Source organism: Ovis aries, chromosome 11 (genome assembly GCF_016772045.2).
Source record: "Ovis aries strain OAR_USU_Benz2616 breed Rambouillet chromosome 11, ARS-UI_Ramb_v3.0, whole genome shotgun sequence".
In the NCBI taxonomy this organism is placed as follows: Eukaryota; Metazoa; Chordata; class Mammalia; order Artiodactyla; family Bovidae; genus Ovis; species Ovis aries.
In genome coordinates this window covers 17,892,998-17,909,963 of record NC_056064.1, presented here as the reverse complement: position 1 = coordinate 17,909,963, position 16,966 = coordinate 17,892,998, and the positions used below count along the sequence as shown (strand labels likewise).

At 39.0% G+C, this 16,966-nt stretch overlaps 2 protein-coding genes across 5 annotated transcripts in view; one reads left to right on the top strand and one right to left on the bottom strand.

The window, feature by feature from the left end:
* Nucleotides 1–3,474, top strand: part of SUZ12 (SUZ12 polycomb repressive complex 2 subunit) — a 39,046-nt gene extending 35,572 nt beyond the window's left edge. For all 4 annotated transcript variants that reach the window (XM_060395248.1, XM_060395247.1, XM_027975270.3 and 1 more), the window contains one exon: nucleotides 1,093–3,474. In XM_060395248.1, coding sequence (XP_060251231.1) covers nucleotides 1,093–1,438 — 346 coding nt within the window. In that variant the 3' untranslated portion in view covers nucleotides 1,439–3,474. The remainder of the gene's footprint in view (nucleotides 1–1,092) is intronic.
* Nucleotides 3,475–10,569: 7,095 nt separating this feature from the next.
* The window catches only part of CRLF3 (cytokine receptor like factor 3), a 41,860-nt gene continuing 35,463 nt past the window's right edge, over nucleotides 10,570–16,966 (bottom strand). The window contains exons 7-8 of the mRNA XM_027975271.2: nucleotides 13,104–13,216; nucleotides 10,570–12,032 (exon numbers count right to left, since the gene is read on the bottom strand). Of these exons, the coding sequence (XP_027831072.1) occupies nucleotides 11,776–12,032; nucleotides 13,104–13,216 (370 nt within the window). The 3' untranslated portion in view covers nucleotides 10,570–11,775. The remainder of the gene's footprint in view (nucleotides 12,033–13,103; nucleotides 13,217–16,966) is intronic.

Here is a 16,966-nt window from a genome sequence, read left to right as displayed (position 1 = left end):
AAAATTAAAGAGGAAGACAATAGAGATTACATATGGCTTGCTAATTCGTTTCAGTCGTGTCCGACTCTTTGTGACTCTACGGACTGTAGCCCACCAGGCTCCTCTGTCCATGGGATTCTCCAGGCAAGAATACTGTTGTGGGTTGCCATGCCCTCCTCCAGGGGATCTTTCCAACCTAAGGATCAAACTCGCGTCTCTTATGTCTCCTGCATTGGCAGGAGGTCTTTATTTACCACTAGCGCCATCTGGAAAGCCCACATATGGCTTGCAAAGCCTAAAATACTTACTGTTTAGCCTTTTATAGAAAATGTTTGCCTCGTCCCTGGTCTAGTCATTAAAACTCAGTTATGAGTAAATATGTATGTGGAGGCTTGGCTGAAATCTTTCTCCTTTTGTCTTGATATGCCAGTTTCAAGATAGAGTTTTAGTCAAATTACTTAATTGAGTTATATTTTAATTCCTGATCCAAATCTGTCAGCGTGAGAACTACTAGGTTCACTATAAACTGGCATTACCAAGTGGCAGGTAGTTGGTAAACTATTTGTATTTTTTCAGATCTGCAATCAGGCTTTTACATTTTACAGATTCTGGTTTGAGTCTCAGTGGGTAATTGAACATCCATCTCCTATTTGGTTTAATTTGGTTCTCTCAAATTTTTATTCCTTGCCTTCCACCAAAACAGTCACACTATACCACAATTGTTGTGACATCTTCATTTTTTCAAAAGTTTACCATGAACTGAAAGTGTGCAGAAACACTGCTTCTGAAATAGGAAACTGAGAGAATAGTGTTATACAGTTAATGAAAGTGGAGTAGCAGGAGAAAATATTTTACACTTTTAACTGCTAACTTCCTAATTTCATTAGGAAAAACAGAAATGACATCTGTTTAAGCTCTGGTTAAATTAAACCTCTTTAAATTTCTAACATGGTAAGTTTATTCAGGTGATCGAATCTCAGATTCACTATAGTTTTACTAGTTAAATCATCACTTTTCTAGATATAGTCATCTTATCCTGTAATAGTTATCACTGTGGCCTGTGACAGAAATACTTTGTATTGTTGTTGATGTGTTTGTGTTTTTATTAAATAGGTTTATTGCTGACAATCAAATGAATCATGCCTGTATGCTGTTTGTAGAAAACTATGGACAGAAAATAATTAAGAAGAATTTATGTCGAAACTTCATGCTTCATCTAGTCAGCATGCATGACTTTAATCTTATTAGCATAATGTCAATAGATAAAGCTGTTACCAAGCTCCGTGAAATGCAACAAAAATTAGAAAAAGGAGAATCTGCTTCCCCTGCAAATGAAGAAGTCACTGAAGAACAAAATGGGACAGCAAATGGATTTAGTGAAATTAACTCAAAAGAGAAAGCTTTGGAAACAGATGGTGTCTCAGGGGTTTCAAAACAGAGCAAAAAACAAAAACTCTGAAAAGGCTTAACCCCACATTATGGACAAACACTGAAATTTCATTCTAGGGAATTCAGCCTCTAGGAAGAGTTCTGTTTTTGTTTTTAATCATAGGTTCCAAACAGGCACTGTCAGATGAAGTAAATGATTTCAACAAGGATATTTTTAATCAGGGTTCTACTCAACTTCAGTATGCAGCATTACCCGCATATCAGTTTTATTGATGTCATTAAAATATTCTCAAGTTCAAGCATGAAAAGCAATACCTTAAAGTATTTTTAACTTCAACAATTGTCTTATGAGATATACTGAATTGATAATCTAGAAATTATTTCATATTTATATTGTGTTGGGTGGTGTTTTTTTTTTGCATTTGTGACTGGCTATTTTTCTACTTTGTAATTGTGAGACATTTTCTTGGGGAGGGAAAATTAGAAAGTGATTCCTTTTTTTAGAAACTGAAGATTTTTGTGAAATTATGTTGCAGTACTGTTTGCAATCAGACCTTAATCCTTGACTTTGAAATCATTTATCAATTTGGAATGAAAAATTACAACATAAGGTATTTTACATTATGTGAGTTCATTTTACAATTTAAAAATAGCACTTCTTCATCTTAGGCCTGTTTGAGAACATGTTAATTTTTCACATTGTTGTCAGTGAAATGTCAATGTTGGCTTCTAAGGTTACTGACCATCCATTTGTTTTTATGTGGATAATTTTAGTGCATTGCTCACCCAGTATATTTTTTTAAACTTGAACATTTTGCTGTTTGTTTTTTTTTTTTTTCCTTCTTTCCCAGCTAGGTAATCACATGGAAGATTCAGCTGTCCACATGTGTTCATTAGGATTGTAAACCAAGGGAAGAAAGAGTTTAAGATTTTTAAGATGCCACTTTTGAGGGAGGAAATGTTCTATAAAAATGAACCAGAAAATGTTGTAACTTTTTTTTTTCCTTTGCAAGGATGTCTTTGTAATGTATTTCATGATTAGAATATCCAATACAGATAAGCTGACTTGAATCGTTTTGAGCAATTTTGCCCTGTGTTATATGTGTCTCATGCACATATTTACAGTTGGATTTTCTCCAACAGAAAGTGGTTTCACTACTGGCACATTAACAAGCACCAATAGATTTTTAGTCCAACTCCAAGCACTGTGGTTGAGTAACATCACCTCAATTTTTTATTATCCTTAAAGATAATTGCATTTTCATATTCTTTATTTATAAAGGATCAATGCTGCTGTAAATACAGGTATTTTTAATTTTTTTAATTTCATTCCACCACCATCAGATGCAGTTCCCTATTTTGTTTAATGAAGGGATATATAAGCTTTCTAATGGTGTCTTCAGAAATTTATAAAATGTAAATACTGATTTGATTGGTCTTTAAGATGTGTTTAACTGTGAGGCTATTTAACTGATAGTGTGGATGTGATTTGTCATCCAGTATTAAGTTCCTAGTCATTGATTTTTTTTGTGTTTAAAAAAAATAGGAAAGAGGGAAACTGCAGCTTTCATTACAGACTCCTTGATTGGTAAGCTCTCCAAATGATGAGTTACAGTAAACTCTGATTATGCCTCTGCATAGTGGATTTTGAGCATTTCTCTCGGGCTTTAATTTGCTAAAGCTGTGCACATATGTAAAAAAAAAAATAGATTATTTTAGGGGAGATGTAGGTGTAGAATTATTGCTTATGTCATTTCTTAAGCAGTTATGCTCTTAAATGCTTAAAAGAAGGCTAGCATTGTTTGCACAAAAAGTTGGTGATTCCCTCCCCCAAATAGTAATGAAATTACTTCTGTTGAGTAAACTTTTTATGTCATCTTATAATAAAAGCTGAAAAAATCCCTTTGTTTCTATTTATAAAAAAAAAAAGCTTTTCTATATGTACCCTTGATAAGAGATTTTGAAGAAATCATGTAAGATGATAAAGCATTTGAATGGTACAGTAGATGTAAAAAAAAAAAATTCAGTTTAAAAGAACGTTTGTTTTTACATTAAATGTTTATTTGAAATCAAATGATTTTGTACATAAAGTTCAATAATATAAAAGCTGCATTCTGTTTTGTTTTTTATTATATTATGAATTGTTAATACACACACAAATTTTGGCTTGGCTAGGAAATATCAAAAAAATTATATCCATCAGTCAGAGCAAATAAGTTGAGAAAAATTAATGTGAAATCCTGCTTTCGGTTCTAGTAATAGCAGTTGTAACTAGTATGTTATACTGTCACATAAAAAATATTTTAAAATTTATCATCTAGGGTAATAATCAATATTAATTGCCCTAATCCTGATTCACCTTTGGTTTTTTCAATTTTCTTTTGAATGAAGAAGGATTTACGTTGGCTTTCAAAAAGCCATATGGTGAGACACAAATAATAAAACAATTATATAATACTGTATTCTGTGAGGTCAGTAGTTGAAATTAGACTAATTGAGGAAAATGTTACCAGCGTGTTGACAGTTCCACTGTGCTTGCTTTATTTACAAGAAATAGCTTGCCTGTTCACATGTTGTGTATTCCTTGAGCTGAGCCCCCCTCTGGTTCCAAAGCTCACTCTGTTTCTTTAAGCACCTGCTTCCTTTTCATTAGACTGTTGAGTCAGTCACACTAGCCTTAGTAGTGACTCATGGTCTTCATTGGTGTTGAGATATTTGTTATATAAACTGAAGGCCTTATATGCCATGGTAACTAAGCATTTGGGTTTCAGGCAGTAAGAAGTATTTGGAGATTTACTGCACAGACATGACACAAACCAGTCTGTCATAGGTGAGCCGTGGCTCCAAGAATCTGGGAGGGAAGAAGCTCTCCACAGGGAGAAGCACAGGGATGCTGCAGGAGTCCTCCAGGTGAGATACCCAACTAAATAATAGAACTCTGCCCACTGTAAAGTAAGTGCCCAAGAAGTAACAGTGTTTCAGTGTGAAGAAATGAACTAATCAGCAGTGACAAACCCAAGGGAAGAAGAGTTTCATAAAGGAAGCCATCCCGAAACAGGTTTGAGGAGTTTAGTGTTAACAAATGGAAAATGATTTGGAGAAGTTTATCATGAATATGCGGGAAATAGGGCCTTCAAAAGGGAAACAGGCAGAGAGACAGGAGAGTGGATAGGAAGGTTGAGCCTGCAGGCTATGGAAGACAGAGGACACCAAAGATACACATTGCCAGAAAAGGAAAGGAAGATCAAGAACACAGGTCGATTCAGCTTGCTAAAGGTGAAAGAGTGCTGATAATACTGTTGGGCAAAAAATGGAGAAGTGGGTACTCGTGACATTTCTGGTGGGGAAATAAGCTAGTACAACCTCTACAGAGTAATTTGGTACTTACCATTAAAATCATAATGCGTTTAACCTTTGCCCCAACGATTTCATCTTCAGGAATTTAACCCGACAGATAAACGGGGGCACATGTAAATCGACAGACTGACCACTGTTGAACAGATTAGAAAGGTACAGAAAAGTTTCTAGAATACTTCCATTTTTAACAAGATTTGAAAAGAATGTGTGCCCATATTTGCTTGAAGAATATGACTAAATGGATACACAAAAGCAACTGCTGTCAAAGATGGCTGGGCGAAAGGGCAGGTGGGAAGGAGGCTGTTAACTGTGCAGTTTTTAAATCTAAATGTACTGCCTGTTTTCTGTAGTTTTTACATTTAAAAACCTGAAAATACAGAAGAGGGATGGTTTCTCACTGGGAACCAGGTAATGGGTAAGTTGTTAACAAAGATTTGGAACACAGTCAATTGGTATTAAGTAAAACAGGCGCTGTAAAAAATTGTCTGAATGCTGTATTTATATTTTTTGTTAATCTAAATAGTATGTCGCTCCAAGGAAAGCAGAGATATGTTTTATTAACTATACCAGTACCATATTAAAATAGATCATTGATGGTTCCCAGTTGTTGACTGTAGATCACAACAAACTGGAAAATTCTTAAAAAGACAGGAATACCAGAGAAATCTGGATGCAGGTCAAGAAGCAACAGAACTGGACATGGAACAACAGACTGGTTCCAAATGGGGAAAGGAGTATGTCAAGGCTGTATACTGTCACCCTGTTTGTTTAACTTATATGCAGAGTACATCATGCAAAATGCCGGGCTGGATGAAGCACAGGCTGGAATCAAGATTGCAAGGAGAAATATCAATAACCTCAGATACGCAGATGACACCACCTTTATGGCAGAAAGCAAAGAATTACTAAAGAGCCTCTTGATGAAAGAGGAGAGTGAAAAAGTTGGCTTAAAGCTCAACATTTTGAAAACTAAGATCATGGCATCTGGTCCCATCCCTTTATGGGAAATAGATGGGAAACAGTGGAAACTGTCAGACTTCATTTTTGGGGGCTCCAAAATGACTGCAGATGGTGACCTCAGCCATAAAATTAAAAGACACTTGCTCCTTGGAAGAAATGTTATGACCAACTAGACAGCATATTAAAAAGCAGAGACATTACTTTACCAACAAAAGGTCCATCTAGTCAAAGCTATGGTTTTTCCAGTAGTCCTATACAGATGTGAGAGTTGAACTATAAAGAAAGCTGAGAGCTGAAGAATTGATGCTTTTGAATTGTGTTGGAGAAGACTCTTGAGAGTCCCTTGGACTGCAAGGAGATCCAACCAGTCAATCCTAAAGGAAATCAGTCCTGAATATTCACTGGAAGGACTGATGCTGAAGCTGAAACTCCAATACTTTGGCCACCTGATGCAAAGAACTGACTGATTGGAAAAGACCCTGATTCTGGGAAAGATTGAAAGCAGAAGGGGACAACAAAGGATGAAATGGTTGGATGGCATCCCCGACGTGATGGACGTGGGTTTGAGTAAACTCCAGGAATTGGTAATGGACAGGGAAGCCAGTGTGCTGCAGCCCATGGGGTCACACACAGTCAGACACAACTGAGCGACTGAACTGAACTGAGTTGTTGACAGCATAAAAATCATACTTTTCCTGCCTGATGGGAATTCGCTCTCTTTTCAGTCTTAATCTCTGATGTATGCAGTCTCGCCCCCAACCAGGTAGGGTACCAGAGTACAGCATGGTACACACCATGCACCCTGGTGTTCTCCATACACAGTCTACAATCCAGTTTCTGGAGCACTTCTGTGTCTTACACGTGTAAGATTGGTTTTTATACAGAGGTAAAAATTCAGTCAAGTATATTCTTAGACAAACATAAGACTGTTAGTTATGTTAAGATGTCACATGGATCAATCACATTATAAAGCTGGTTTTAGAGAACAGGGTGTATACCTCCCAAACTACTGTATTCAATCGGTTGTCTTTTCCCATTTCTGACTACCATCCTGTCCACCCACATGGCAGAACTTAACCAGTGGCCACCTACAGGTACACCATCTCCTGGAATCATATTTCTGTCCACTACTCCGTCCTTTTTCAGAACCCTAGTAGCTTCTGCCTGCTTTGGCGGCACTCTCACTCCAGCCGTCCAGTCATCCATCTGTGGATGTGTGCCGGGACTTGCCCAAGTACTGAGAATGAGCTGAGTAAGACTCATGTTTCAAGGATTCTCCCAGTTCTCATGGATCAAAACTAAAGCCACTTCTTTCTCCTATCCCTAAACAAGCATGCACCTCTTTGCTAGACTTATCACTCATTACTCCAGAGAAGCAGTGAAGCTACACAGGTCACAGAATGAAAGCTTTTTCTATTTTGAGACAAACATATGAATCACCTAGAACAAGGGCCTAGAATGTAACGGGGGTCCAACAAATCTTAACTTCTTTCTTCACTAATTCAACTAAGATTTTCTTCTGAGTGGATTCTGTCCAAATGATCCCTATTTGTCTTATTTGGGGAAAGCAGGGAGCTGGCTCTTCTGTGAGGCCCTGAATGGAAAGGACCACGGTTGCCATGCCGTTAATTAGGCTTGAGGAGCCTTATTTATTCCTTAATTACTTCCTGGGCACCTATAATGGGCACCTATAATGGCCTTCGCCTTAGTTAAGTGTTAGGATACAAAGATGAAGAAGCCAGACATTGTTCTTTTCCTTGTAAATCTTGAATTCCAGAGAGGGCAACATTCGTTCGTGTTTTTAGTAAGCCAGGTTAGTAAGCTAAACGTCTCATCTCAAGTTGGTGCCCCAGGGACATAGGGCAGTGTGGACACAGAGGAGCGTGGCAGAAGAACTGAGAATCCACAAGCCTGGATTTGAATGCCAACCCCAGGGCCTTTGCAGCTCCAAAACTCAGTTACTTGACAACACTGAGTTTGTTTCTTCAACTGTAAAATGGGATCAAAATCCCTCCTTCAATAGGATGGGAAGCGGGGGGGGGGGGGGGGAGATTCCAGAGGGAGGTGACATGTATACGCATGGCTGATTCATGTTGATATATGGCATACACCAACACAGACTTGGAAAGCAATTATCCTTCAATTAAAAATGCATTTAAAAAGTAATCACTATGGCAACAGACCCCCCCCCCAAAAAAAACAGAGTGCCTCCTTCAACAAGGGATCTTAGACAGTAACCTGCTCTTGGTTAACATCACTGTTTCCTTCCCTACAACCTTACAGTTTTGTCAACTTCAATCCTCAGCTCCCACCTCTGAGGAAAAATCACATGCTTGCTCCTTCTTCCACAAGCTATATATTTTAAGACCCTGGAGAAGTCTCCTGAGATTATATTAACAAAGTCTTAATTCTCTACCGAACTGCAAGCTTTCTAACACTGCCTTAGGTAAGACTAATGAATAGAAGTGACATAGAAAGGTCACTTTTCATTTAATCAACATTAAATTCCATGAAAGAAAGGCTTTTGTGAGAGATTAGTTTTATTTTGCTGAATACGGTTTTTGTCTTTTAAGAAGGAAAGTGCTGTTCTTAGTTCATAAGTACTTATCAGATACCCACATATAAGGAAATGTTGGGTAGGAAGGACATCCCAGACTTTTGGATTTCACAGACCTGTAATATATATTCAAAAAATTTTTGACATTTTGTCAGGATTTACAAACAAACCCAGCAAACCTGATATCTACTGTCACTTTAATTTTACAGAAGGACACAGTATAAAAAGAGCAAGAAACTTAAATTCCAGAATAAAGGATAGTCTTCCAAAGAGAACAAATTTAGATTTACCAAAAAAAAATCACCATGGAGACTGGACTTGTAGTTACTTTGGAGTGGTTACTCCCAAATCTGCCTTCATAATAATAATTTCATTTCTTTAAAAAAAAAAAAGTGAGCTCCACTAATAACAATTGAATCAGAATTTCTGCTATTTTTAAAAGCTCTCCAGGAAATTCTAATGTGAGGCCAGGGTTGAGAATAACTGGCTATAAGAGATACAAAAACTCAAGGAATTTATAATCTAGTGGGTTTAAAGCAGGTATCAGAAACTCACATACCTACAGGGTCAGCTGTCATATGAGCTACGTGGCTGAGTGTTATACCAAAAACAAACTAGGAAGACAGAACAAAGCAGTGGTCCCCAGCCTCTGGGATCTGATACATGATGATCTGAGGTGCAGCTTGTGGAATAATAAAGTGCGCAAAAAATATAACGTGCTTGAATCATCCCAAAACCACTGCCCCTGACAGTCCGTGAAAAACTGTCTTACCATGAAACCAGTCCCTGGGGCCAAAAAGGTAGGGGACCGCCGCAATAGAGAGAAGATACTACAGTCTTCCAAAGAGGAAAAACATACAGCATGCAAATGAACAGGCACCAGAAGGGCATTAGTTTTCCCGGGAGACCACCGCACAGTGCACTCAAATGCTGAGAGGGAAGGGTCACCAACCTAGAATTCTTAATGAGTCACAGTCAAAGGTAGGATTGAATAAAGAGATTTTCAGCTTTCTATCTCAAAAAATTTACCTCTTGGGCACCCTTTCTCAGCAAATGGAGGAAGTGCTCCACTAAGGTTAAGGAATAATCCAAGAGAGAGAAAGACACAGGACACTGATCGGAGCTGAACAAACTGTCCGTTCTGGCACTGGCTGATTCATACACGTGTGGAAAGTTCTGAACCGGTTTAGGAGAGACCTCAGTGAGTGCGTTACTGTCAACAGTTGTCACAATAGTTTGTTGTCAATAACTGAATAAATTTCACTTCTTGAACTAAATCTTTCATATTTAACCGAGGAGCTAGATGCTTACTCTGCCCCCCTCTACAGGGAAAGCCCTCCGAAGAGATGCATTTGCCCTTCATCCCTACTTACTCTTTTATTTTTGTTTTGATATTAAAATCTTATAGCTTCAGAATTTATGCTTCTGAGAAGATGGAGTAGCATCATTTTCCCACTCCTCCAGCTGAGAAAAACTAAAAACTATGGGAAAAAATATAATGAAACAAACTTAAGAAGACTGACAGACGACCAAGGTACCTAAAACTCAAGGAGCTCCACACTGTGCATTCTTAAGGTTTTCGTCTTGGGTATCCCATACCAGGGGGCAAAAGACGCCGGCAACACGGAAATGTCGACAAAAAAGCGCCAACAAAAACCTGCTCTCCGCAGCCAAGGGACCAGGCAAGGGGCAGCCTAGCAAGACAGACTGACGGCCAACAACCACTCGGCCAGACCCCATCATCCGTGTTGAATGGCGGTGGCCCACAGAAAGACACGTCCGCGCCAGAACCTGTGGCAGCAATTTTATTTGGAAAACGGGTCTTTGCAGCTATAAGTAAATTAAAGACTTGGAGATGAGATCATCCTGGATTATTTGAATGGGTACTAAATCCAAGACAAATGTCCTTAGAAGAGACAAAAGGAGGGAATTCCCTCGAGATCCAGTGGTTGGGACTTGGTGCTTTCACTGCCATGGGCCTGGGTTCAATCCCTGGTCAGGGTACTAAGATCCTGCAAGCCTCTCAGGGCAGTTGGAAAAAAAAGAAATGCCCAAGGGAGAAGGCCATGGGAAGACAGAGACTGGAGTTACAATGCCTGTGGCCACCAGAAGCTCCAAGGATTCTCCCCTAGACCCTCTGGAAGGAGTACAGTGTTGCCAATATATATGTTATATATGTGTACATGACTTATTTATTATCATCATATATATATATATATATATATACACACACACACACTTAAAAGTGAAGATGACTTTTCTCCCTCCACTTAAAAGATTAAATCTGAATGAATTAAATCTCATGAAAGAAAAAAAATACACACACATACCTTTTACTTTTTTATTTTTGTTTCAGATAGTCAGACGAGGCATCTACATTCTAGCACATCTTCTTAATCACTAAACAAGTGAAAAACAGCTTACTTATATATAAAAAGGCAATGGGAAAAGGTCATGATTGTCTAATAGGGAACTGGAATCCCCCAATAAATTATCTTACAAAAATATCAAACTTGCTTTTCCACTTTTCTACTCTTAAAAATGGAAAAAAAAATTCACATTAAAGAGAAAAGATCTTAGGCTGGTAAATAGCAAGTTAAGATAATCATGTTTACATCCAAGTCCTTCAAATAAATATTTTAAACAAATTTGTTTCCCAAAAAATAGGTCAAGTATTTAGCCTACACTTGTTTGGTCCACTAAAAGACCATTCATGAACTGGACTGCAACTCAGACCCTACCAAGAGCGACATGCAAGTCACTGAGGCTGGATATGCACCGGTGCATATTTCATACATGGGACATAGCTATTAATAACACTGCTGTGCATACTACTTCCGTAAGTAGTTTTACCCTGTAAAACCCCTCAAACCTAACTGGGAATGGAACTGCAAGGAAAGAACAAAAGAAAACACTTTGCCTGTTGTAGACATTTGCTCAGTAATTTTTAAAACTTGTCACACTTTGGGGACTTAAAGATTACTGAACATGAGATAAAATTCAATACTGCTTACAAATCCCTGAAGATGAAGAGCATATTCAACACTCCTGTGGAGAACACACAAGGGAGTGTCCGTTACAGCATGCATTATAGCATATTCTGCCTGGTCTAGTCCTGGCTTTTCATTCTAAAGTCTTAAATGGCCTTGGATCTTTACAAGAGAGAGACTTAATAAAAAATGATGCTATGTTGCATTTTTCTGTTCTTACAACCAACTTTAGAAGTACAGCGGAAGGGTTCATAGGGCTTTCTGTATCTCCTCATACATTAAAACCCAATTTGATTTTTATTGTGATGTCATATTCCAATTAACACTATGCTAAAAAATAAAATTTACTGCATTGCGACAGTTTCGTCCACCATATTCACGCCTCTTATTGCTGAGATGGTCCAAAAGAAATCCTGTAAATAATTTCTGTTTCCAATGGCTTAACTGCGAGATGAATCTAACCATTTTTTAAACCAATGACAACTGGGCTGAGAGGAAAGCTACGTGAAACCCCCGCACACCCAAAGCCAATCATCGGCCAACCTAGAACACCAACACTTTCCACCCAGGATAGAAAAATGAGCATCCAAAGTAAAGAGAACCACAAGACTGATCGAGTAACCAATCAAACACCACTTCTCTGTTATTTGAGCTAATAGTCACTCGAAGCTTGAAGTTTCCGCCTTCGTTATTATTGGTGGATCCTAGAGTCACAGCTTCAATGTCAAACGTGACAGTGGACCCAGAAGTAACTGCGGGCAACTGATTAGTCATTTCTTTTCCATTTACAAAAACTGCACCTAAAATGTTAAGGTAAAGAGTCATTCACATGTGAGCAACAACTAAAGAATGGAAACAGATGCTAGGTTATTGGTAATGCAGCGAATTTCCTAATTAAAGAAAACATTGTGGAATGCCAACTGGTCAAAGATAATGCAGTTCAATATGTTCATTAACCCCCACATGCCCCAGGCAGAAGGAAAAGTTAAAGCTTTAATAACGTTTTAGGCTTCAGGTCCAGGGTTCCACTCTTAAAACAGAGACCGTGAGTTTCCTACATGGATGGCATCTCCATTATAAAATTACTTCCTGTGGAACAGCAGGACTGTTTCCCAGGGAATACACAAGGATCCTGCTATCGACTGTCTGACCCACACCATAAAATATCAACACATCTTGGCAGTGATTTTTAACTGCAATCACTGTGAAGTAAGGAGCCAAAGGAGACTCTAGATGTAAACTCTCCTCACTCCCCTAACCTATGCTGAATGTATCTTCTCTATGAATTCAGGTGACTTAGGCACACGGAATCCAGGAGTAAACTGCCTGGCAAAAAATCCACACTAAGTGATTTTACGCCAGCTACTTCAGCCACGGCTTCCCTGTGGCTTTTCTTATCAATCGTGTGCTGTGTGTGCCCAGTCGCTCAGTGCTCTGCGTGCTCTTTTCCAGCTCTTTGCGACACCATGTACTGTAGTCCACCAGGCTCCTCTGTCCATGGAACTTCCCAGGCAAGAATACTTGGAGTGGGTTGCCATTTCCGCCTCTAGGGAATCTTCCCAACCCAGGGATCGAACCTGCGTCTCCTGCACTGTCAGGCAGATTCTTTACCACTGAGCCACCTAGGAAGCCCTTTCATCAACTACAAAATGGATGTAACTCTACTCCTCACTTCAAAAAGGTGTTAAAGATTAAATAAGGTATTACTTTTAAAGGGTAGAGAATAATGCCTGGTATGAAGCAGTCACATAGATATGTCATTAAGACCTACATTTTTTCATCTGGTATAAACGTGTGATACTGAGACTGATTCAAATCTTATTATAGTAAATCATACATTTCAAAGAGAACGGCAGTTATTTCCTCCTTACCATTTGTACTAATGCACACTGCTTGATCCCGCTGCAGGGAGTCATATCCATTCTGTTTTTCTGCACACACTCCTATACTGTCTCTTCTGTCTGGCTGTCCCACAGTTTCAACTCTGTCAACGGGGCAGAAAAATCTTTTAAATATTTTTTTAAAATGCAATCTCTACTAGTTGCTAAGCATAACAAGAGCTATCTCATCAGGATTACTCTTAAGAATAGCTAACAATGATGTAGTGCTTCTTAAATTCCAGGTCCTGTTCTGAAAACTTTGTGTCTGTATATCTTATCTACAAATCTTCTCATTCAATTCGTGTAACAATCCACGATGTAGGCGCTGTTATTATCATACCCAGTTTATACACGAGTAAACTCAGGCACAAAAGAAAAAAAACGGTTTAAAGAAAAGGGAAAATGAACTGATCTGATCACTGAGCTGAGTGGTGGAGCTAGGCCACGAACTCAGGCGTTCTGACTTCAGAGTCCACGTTAGCTGTTTATGGCCGAGACAGCACATTTCTGCTCTACGTTCTGGCTCCAGACATGGAGAAAATGTGTCGTATTTGCTACTGTAACGAATGTGACCATCACTTAAACTTTTATTAGGAGAGTCTATGCAATGACTACTGTTTACCAAGCATTTAAAAATAGACATTATCCCTCTTTTAAAACAGAGGATAATATGGTTAGGGACATATTCTGGCTGGAGAACTTCATACATAGTAAGTTGAAGCATTTCCTTTTGCGTTTAAGTCTCAAACAATATGTCATCATGTACTTAGATGTAAAGGTCAACCCACATCCCAGTGACCAGGGTCATCTTTCTCTCCATTCCTGAAAGCTAGACTTTGCAAGGACAGAAAAAGAAAAATGAGCAAGGGGCAGCACGTAGCTTTTAAGGAAAGATGTGGTTACTGATACCCAGAGTGGCCTCAAGATGTCTTTCCTTGTAAAGTGGCAAACATGTGAGTCCATAATAAACACATGGGTGGGTTTCTGAAGTCATCTCAGTTCTAAACCAGCAGTACAAAGGAGGAGAATGACGCCAGCCATACGACACCATAGTTAAGTCGTAGGACTCATTCTGCCATAGGGACACACACTTTCTAAATGATACACAGACCAAAATACCTTTAGGAGATGTCCAGAATTCAGTTAAAAAGTCCCAAAGGAGCACAAAGCCGGGAACAGCTGCACTGAACTGGGTGAGAAGAGTAATTTCACTTGTCTCATGTCAACCCCTCTTCCAAGCTACCACAGCTTGGAACCAGGCAGGCACAGCCCAGTTCCTGACTTTCCCTTCAGAAAAGACACATAGGAGTGGAGTGTGCCTTCAGCATTCCAGCTCCCTGGAGGGTTTCCCAGAGGACTGGTTTCTGTCATGTCTCATCTGGCGCACTGATGGAGCTGGCACAGCACGGATGCCTGAATGCTGCCAAGAAAAGTGAGGGGCAACAGCCTGCAGCCAGTGCTGCAGGGAGGGAGAAGAGGAAGACTTCCTTCTGGGGTGCTGTCTTTCCACAGGCCGGCCCAAGGAATGGTATCTGTCTCATTCCCTTGTCGGGAGCCAGCATACTCTGGATGTCTGGGGGCCCCTGGGTCCAAGAGAGTGAAGGCACCCGGCGGCTGCAGAACATGCAGTACCATAAACTGTCACCAGAGGGAGCAAGAGATTACGAGCACCTGAAAAGCCAGCAAGGCTCTAATGGAGAAACTGCACCCACAAACTCAAGGAAGTCCATTTACCAGGAAAACAGAACAATTATAAACATATACGCACCCAACATCAGAGCACTTAAATATATGCAGCAAAAAATGACAGAACTGAAGGGAAAAATAGTTATACAATAGAAGGAGATTTCCGTACTCTACTTCAACAGTGGATAGAACATCCAGACAGAAGATCAATAAGGAGTATGCGATCTGAATAACACCATAAATGATATGGACACTCCTCCCCACAGAAGCAGAATATACATTCTTCTCAAGCATACAAGGAACATTCTCCAGGATATACAGCACATGGTAGGTCACAAAATAAGTCATACCAAATTCAGGAAGACTGAAATTACACCATGTCTATTTTCTGACCACAACAGAATGAAACTATAAATTAACGGCAGAAGGGAAACTAGAAAGCTCACGAATATGTGGCAAGTAACCAATTTTTGAACAGCCAATGGATCAAAGGCAAAATCAAAAAGAAAATTAGAAAATGTCCTGATACAAATGAAAACAAAACCAAAACATACCAAAACATATAGGATGCAGCAAAAGCACTGAGGAGCAAAGTTTACAAACACAAACATCTAAAAAGATACCAGGGACTTCCCTGCCGGTTCAGTGGCTAAAGCCCCAGTGCAGGGGACATGGGCTCGATCCCTGGGAAGGGTACGAACACCCCATCCCATGTGGGGCAACCAAAAAAAAGTTTGTGTTTTTTTTTTTTTAATCCAATTTTCAAAAAATTTAAATAAGTAAAATTTTCTTTTAATATCAGAAAACAACTTATACCTCAAAGAACAAAAAAGAACAAACTAAGACTAAAGTTAGGAGAAGAAAGGAAATACTAACTATATTAGAGCAGAAACAGACAATACAGAGACTAGAAAAACAACAGAAAAACATCAACAAAACTAAGAGCTGTGTTTTTGAAATGACTGACAAAGTTGACAGATTCAGCTAGATTAACTAAGATAAAGAAAGATAAGATACAAACAAAGTCAGAAATGAAAGGAGACATTACAACTGATACCACAGAAATTAAACAGATTATAAGAAACTCATAAACAAAATATACCAAGAAATTGGACAATTTAGAAGAAATAGGTAAATTTCTACAAATACACAACCTACCAAGAATGAATCATAAACACACAGCAAATCTGAACAGACTTATAATTAGAAAGGAGACTGGATCAGTATCAAAAATGTACCAAGACATCAGTAAACAGCAGCCCTGGACCAAATGGCCTCACTGGCGAATTCTACCAAATGACTAAAGAATAAATACAATCCTTCTCAAAGTCTTCAAAACCACTAAAGAGGAGGGAATATTTCTGTCAACTACCAACTGGCACTTGCCAAGGGCAGTTGCCATCCACCTCTACAAGGAATTAAATCAGGTGCTGCTGCAGCTGCCGATTTTCAACACCCGTGAAAGGAGTTCAGGGAGGAGAGCGGCAACGAGCTACGCTGAGCTCAGGACTAAACTGGCAGGACGGGTCTTCAGACAATCAGATAGTTTCAGAAGCAGATTTTATGAGCCCAATTCTTATATCTCCTCATATCTAGAAAAGCACTAAAATCCTTTACGATGATGACTGTTCTGACTAGCAGAAACCTTCTGAAAAAAAAAAAAAAGGGCTAGATTGCACATATTCCCCTTTCACCAAAACCACATACACACTGACCTTTCCCCGCTGCCTCTTTGCAGCAGTTTCTCGGAGCTACCTGAAATGTTATTTCCCAGGCTATAGTCCTCATTTTGCCTCACATAAAACTTATTCTCATGTTGTGCAATTTTTTTTGGGGGGGGTCAACATTTCCAAACTTATAAGGTTAAAATTATCCTGAAACCAAAGTCAGAGAAAGACACTGCAAGAAAAGAAAACTTCAGGCCAACAACTCTGATGACTGACTACAGATGTAAAAATCCTAAATAAAGTACTAGCACTGTTGGTGAGAATGTAAATTGGTCCAGCTACTCTGTAAAACAGAATGGAGGTTCCTCACAAAACTAAAAATAGAGCCACCACATGATCCAGCAATCCCACTCTTGGGCATATATCCAAAAGAATTCAAGGCACTGAGAAGAACACAACATTACTTCTATAATGTTCCTGCTAAAGATATATAACCCGAAT